The sequence below is a fragment of the Pan paniscus genome, chromosome 6 (genome assembly GCF_029289425.2).
Source record: "Pan paniscus chromosome 6, NHGRI_mPanPan1-v2.0_pri, whole genome shotgun sequence".
Lineage (NCBI taxonomy): Eukaryota > Metazoa > Chordata > Mammalia > Primates > Hominidae > Pan > Pan paniscus.
This window is the reverse complement of record NC_073255.2, coordinates 34,949,631-34,955,349: the sequence shown is the minus strand read 5'-3', so window position 1 is coordinate 34,955,349 and position 5,719 is coordinate 34,949,631. Positions and strand designations below refer to the sequence as shown.

Genomic DNA, 5,719 nt, shown 5'->3' with positions numbered 1-5,719 from the left:
GGGCGGGCGGCGGCCGGGGACAGCGCGGCGCCGCGCCCGCGGCTCCTCCTCCGCCCCGCCTCCCCCCGCCCCCTTGCGGGCCGCCGTGGGGGTTGGCGCTGCCGGGCCGGGACGCGGGGCGGCGGGAGGAGCGGCCGGCACCCCCGCTGGCGCCCGGATTTTCCTGGGCGCTCCCGCCCCCCCTTTATTTTTAAACAAACCCGGAGCATCCCGGGGCCCTGGCCATCGCGGTGCCGCCCCGGGCCGTGACGTCATGGGCCCCAGCCAATCACCGGAGCCTGAGACCGCGCCGCGGCTTGCGAGCCCGGTGACGTCACAGCGCGAGCCTGGAATCCGCAGCTCCGCGGGTTACCTGGAAGCGGTGCGAGCGCCCAATACCTGGTTAGCGTTTCTGTGGAGTTAGAAAGCCCAGGAAGCGTTTACCCAAATGCGATTTAAATGCAAGGGAGGCCATAGAACTGCAGATAACTTGGAACTTGTCTGGGGCTAGCAGTGGAGGAGCTGAGAAAATCTAAGGAAAAGGGAGTTTTTCTTTTTGCAGAAACCAAAGTTCTGTTCTCCGATTGATTTAAGGGAATGTGTCTTCTTAATGCATTTATCAGACACTAATATGAATGTTCACTTGCAAAGGAAGGGCGTGTGTGATTTTTTATTTGCGTTACGTAAAGCTGAATATTTCTTAGAAATGAGCCTCATAAGACTGGCTTCAGTATTATTCAGCTTGAATTCACATTGCATAACCTAAAAAGGTCAAGAGGATAAAGCACATTTTAAAACAAGAGTGTGTGGCCCAACGATTGCACCTGTTGAGTGCTCACTGGCTGCCATATACTGGACAGGCATTACTGGATTGCAGAAAATGCACTAGGGTCCTCGCCCTCAGGACTTGAACACTACAAACACAGACACGTTATAAACATTCAGCCAGCTTTTTTCTTTAAAGTGTGTCTTCTGAACCAGGCACTGTGCACGAATTTACATTCCCACCAACACGTATATATGTTTCCTTTTCTCTGCACCCTCACCAACATCTGTTGTTTTTTGACTTTTTAATCATAGCCATTTTGACTGGTGTGAGATTGTATCTCATTGTGGTTTTAATGTGCATTTCTCTGATAATTAGTGGATGTTGAGCATTTTTTCATATGTTCGTTGGCCACTTGTATGTCTTTTTTGAGAAATATCTGTTCATGTCCTTTGCCCACTTTTTAATGGTTTTTTTTTTTTCTTGTTGTTTGAGTTCCTTGTAGATTCTGGATATTAGTCCTTTGTCAGATGCGTAGTTTGCAAATATTTTCTCTCATTCTGTAGGTTGTCTATTTACTCTGTTGATTGTTTCTTTTACTGTGCAGAAGCTTTTTAGTTTAATTAAGGCCCATTTGTCTATTCTTGTTTTTGTTGCACTTCCTTTGGGGTTTTAGTCATAAATTATTTGCCTAGGCCAATGTTGCAAGGAACTGAATTCTGCTAACAACCCGAATGAGCTTGAAAAGCAGATTTTTTTCTCAAACTTGTTGTCTTTTCCAGACAAGAACTGAGCCTGACTATTACCATGATTGCAGCCTTGGCAGAACCTGAGCGAGAACCCAGTGATGCCATGGCTGTGCTGGGACTTCCGACTTTCAGAACTGTGGGCTATTAAATGGGTGTTGTTTTAAGCTGTTAGGTCTGTTTAAATTCTTCATGCAGCAGTAGAAAACTAATACACAGGACAATGAAGGAGACAGGCACATGAATATAAAAATGCAATATGCTGTTGTAAAGTTACAAAATGTTCCTTAAAAAAAAAAAAGTATGGGTGTCTCCAGATAGCACAAGCTTCCTTGCAGTTTTACCTGGCACCACCATTTAAAGCATAATATGTGTTCCAAAAATGAATTCCTTAAATTGGAGATGAAAATATGAAAAATACATTCCTTTTTTCCTTTTTCGGGAAAGAAGGAGTTTTTTTTTTTAATCCATGTGTTTTAAAATGTATCAGTCAAATTTGCTCCAAGTGATGTGATCAGAATTATGAAGTTATGTTTATTTAACAAATAGTTTTTGTCAGAAAATGAAAAGTTCTTATGAAAAATAAAATTTTGGGTACAAAGCAATTGGTCAATGAAATGGATACCGTTGGGTTTCCTTAGAAATGCACTGAGAGCAACAGCAAAAGCTTCAGAACTCCATGTCTGCATTGATTCCTCCCTCTGCCATTTTAAGTTTTATGTGCATCTGCAACTTCCTTCATTGCTCGGAGCTCAGTTTTCTTTTCTGAAAACAGGGACAACAGTGAGATAAAGTATATAAAGTCCTTATCCCAGAACCTAGCACATAGTAAGAACTCAGTAAATGCCATTATTACTCTTAATCTACTTCTTAGGGATGATGTGTAAGAAGATCAGCTAATGAATTTTTAAAGTAAAATTCAGGAGTGATATGACTGGTAATATTGGTCACAGATGAACCTAAATATCATTTTTTTTCCAAGTCTTTAGAGCAGGGTTTCTCAGCAGCAGCACTATTGATATTTGAAGCCAAAAATTCTTTGTTGTTGGAGGCTGTCCTGCACATTGCAGGATTTTTAGCCACATTCCCTGGCCTCCACCCACTAGATGCCTGTAGCATCTCCCTCTACCCTCCCCTCTCTCCACTGTGACAAGCAAAAATTTCTCCAGACATTGCCAAATGTCCCCTGAGTGCAAAATTGCCCCTACTTGAGAACCACAGATTTAGAGAGAAAAGTCTTGCAACAGTCGTGTTTTGGTCATTTTTACTAACTAATGGAAAGGGTGTGCACATAAAGCGGCTGAAATTCATCCTGGAAAGTTCATCTGCAGAAGTTGCTTGAAATTTTGTTTCCTTAGAACAACTGGTAAAGCCACCAGTTGCTTAGCTAAGAAGATCATAAACCTTTGCCCTGCCTCCCTCCTGTTTGGGGAGAGTCCTGTGAGGCATCCCAGGTTGTAGGGGTGTATTTAGGCCTCATGCACAGGGCAGTGGTCATTTCAGAACTCTAGCCAGGTGTTCTGTGCAGCCAGTAGGTGAGGAAACACCAGGGCTACCCATACCCCCTTTCTTGTGTTCCCATAGCCTTTGGCCATGGTTTGGAAGTAGAAGGAAAATGAAAACTTCTCCCCAGCCAGGCGTGGTGGCTCACACCTGTAATCCCACCACTTTGGGAGGCCAAGGTGGGTGGATCACTGAGCCCAGGAGTTTGAGACCAGCCTGGGCAACATGGTGAAAACCTGTCTCTACTAAAAATACAAAAATTAGCTGGGCATGGTGGCATGTGCCTGTAGTCCCAGCTACTTGGGAGGCTGAGGTGGGAGAATCCCTTGAGCCCTGGAAGTCGAGGCTGCAGTGAGCCATGATCACACCACTGCCCTCCAGCCTAGGTGACAGAGGGAAACCCTATCTCAAAAAACAAAACAAACAGACAAAAAAACTTATCCCCACCAGTAGGCAGAGTTGTACAGTCTTCATTGTATTTAAGGAACGTTTCTGTTCATTTATAGAAATCTGGACTTTGCTGTCTCTGAAAATCACCATTTGCCTTTGGGAGATGTGTGTTGGCAAGAAGAGGAGACATATTCAAACCCCACTGGCTAGGACATCAGGAGCTCAGTATGGAATGCAAAGGCCACCCTAGACTGTCCTGCTAATGCTGACTCTTCTGCCCATCTCTGTTCTGAAGTTCTCCATGGCTTTTACTCTAGTGTAAGTTTGATGTTAACATATAATTTGACCTTTGATTCACTCCTATGTTGTAAGTCCATTAAATTAGCCCTAGTTTTTGATAAATCTGCTCCATCCACATAGCCTTGTGGTTATGCAGTAGGAGGAGGTAGGTAGAGAGGGAAGCGTAGCTGGTTCCACATTCACCCTTCACCTGAGCACAAGGTCGTCTCATTGTATCAAGAGGGACTGTAGACCCCAGGTTCCAGGAGACGGTGGTCAGGAGAGAGGTGTTTGATTTGTCACAGTGGTGATGGGAGAGGTGAAAAGACCATAGGATCTGGAGAAGTAACTCCCAGGAGAGCAACACAGGAAGGATGAGAGCTGTCTTCTCCCTGCACTATGCTCCAGAACAGTGAGCCCAGCAGTGGGGCGGGGAGGATAAGTAGAGGGCAGACATGAGTTAAGCCTGCGCCATAGTTTATGTGTCACTGCAACTAGAGTCTGAAAGAAAATCAAGTTGGAAGATCAGCGAAAAGTTGAAGATCTATATAAATGAGTCATTGTGATTTACCCCAAATGCCCAGTAAAGCTCTGGAAAAGGATTTCCTTCAGCCTTCCTACAAAATTCATTCTGAATTTTGTTTCTAAATCTTCCAACCTTAGTTTTTACAAAATTATTTCTTTTTTGGACATTCCTCTGAAAGGTTTGGATGTAGAATTTGAGCGAGTTGGGGTTACATTTTGGCTACAATTGCCTTCAAAACATGCCTAGCTGATCACATTCACCTGGTAAACATTTTCCTTTTATATATATCAAAGAAACAATACTTATGATTTAGTTTTTAGCTTCTTTATTCATTTGAACACTTCAATATTCTGTCTTCTTCAATGATTCCCCCTTGCCCGTATTTTCAGCTGGAACAGTTTCTCATTTTCCCTATTTCTGAACACTTTCAGGGGCTTCCTTCAGTGAAGCCTAACGCACAAAACGTCCCTTTCAGCAAAATCTCAGCGCTGGTGCTAAGGGACTAACACAGACTTTAAGGTCACAAAACCATTGTTTTAACATTTTTCTCTGTTTCTTTTCTGATAATGATGACAGTTCTGTCTCTATTATATTTGTTGAAACTTACTAGGACCCAGTGATACTAGCTCATCCTCTAGAGAGAGGTCCCAAGAGCATTACACCAGATCTCCTACGAAGATGTGCGATTTCCTCTAGGAAAAGGTGTGTATCCAGGTAATTTACTAAGCCAGAAGCTGCTGTGATTCTATGGCAGCCTTATCTCTTATGACATGTCCATTTACTAAGATTTGGTGATCTGGATGATGGCACAGAGTGCTGTACTAAAGCCTGCCCCAGATGGTGGGTGTGCATGTCATCAGCTATGATAATGGGAAACTGGCTGATGGAAAGAGCACAGCTCCGATATGTGACACAATGGAAACATTTGGGCATTAGAAAGACTTCAAATTATGACTTCGCCACTAATTAATTGTGTGATCTTGGATAAGTTACTTAACCCCTGCAAACCCCAGTTTTCTCATCTGTAAAAATGGAATAAGGACATATGCCTTATGAACTTATAAGGATCTGAGAAAATAAATATGTGAGCGTGTGAGAGAGTGAGATGGGGGAGGGATGCAATGAATAAACAAGTTTCTAAAAATGTGAGGAATTTGACTATATACCCAAAGTTCTTATAGCAGTGACCTTTGGTCTATAACGCATGTAGAAGTATTGACTTAATTCTAGATTGTGTTAAATCAGGTGTACATGTTGAAAATTTTAAGGTGTATCAATTAGAAATTGCATTCATCTGATAATAAAAATCTTGACTAAAGTGACTTGAACAAGATAAAGTTTCTCTTTGTTTCACATGAATGAGATCTGGAGGTGGGCAGTGCAGGACGGAATTGGCTGCTTCTTTATCATCAGGGTTTCAGCTCTTCTTTCTGCTTTACCGTCCTTAGTGTGTGGCTTCCATCCTCAGAGTTGCCTCATGGTCCATGATGGTTTCTGGAGTTCCGTCTACACCCACATTCCTACACCTAC

The 5,719-nt window shown here is 43.2% G+C and overlaps 1 protein-coding gene across 2 annotated transcripts in view; it reads right to left on the bottom strand.

Annotated features, from left to right (window-relative positions):
* Positions 1-4,502: 4,502 nt before the first annotated feature.
* The window catches only part of PLEKHA8 (pleckstrin homology domain containing A8), a 104,816-nt gene continuing 103,599 nt past the window's right edge, over positions 4,503-5,719 (bottom strand). For both annotated transcript variants that reach the window (XM_014345622.4, XM_057302840.2), the window contains one exon: positions 4,503-5,715. In XM_014345622.4, coding sequence (XP_014201108.1) covers positions 5,710-5,715 — 6 coding nt within the window. In that variant the 3' untranslated portion in view covers positions 4,503-5,709. The remainder of the gene's footprint in view (positions 5,716-5,719) is intronic.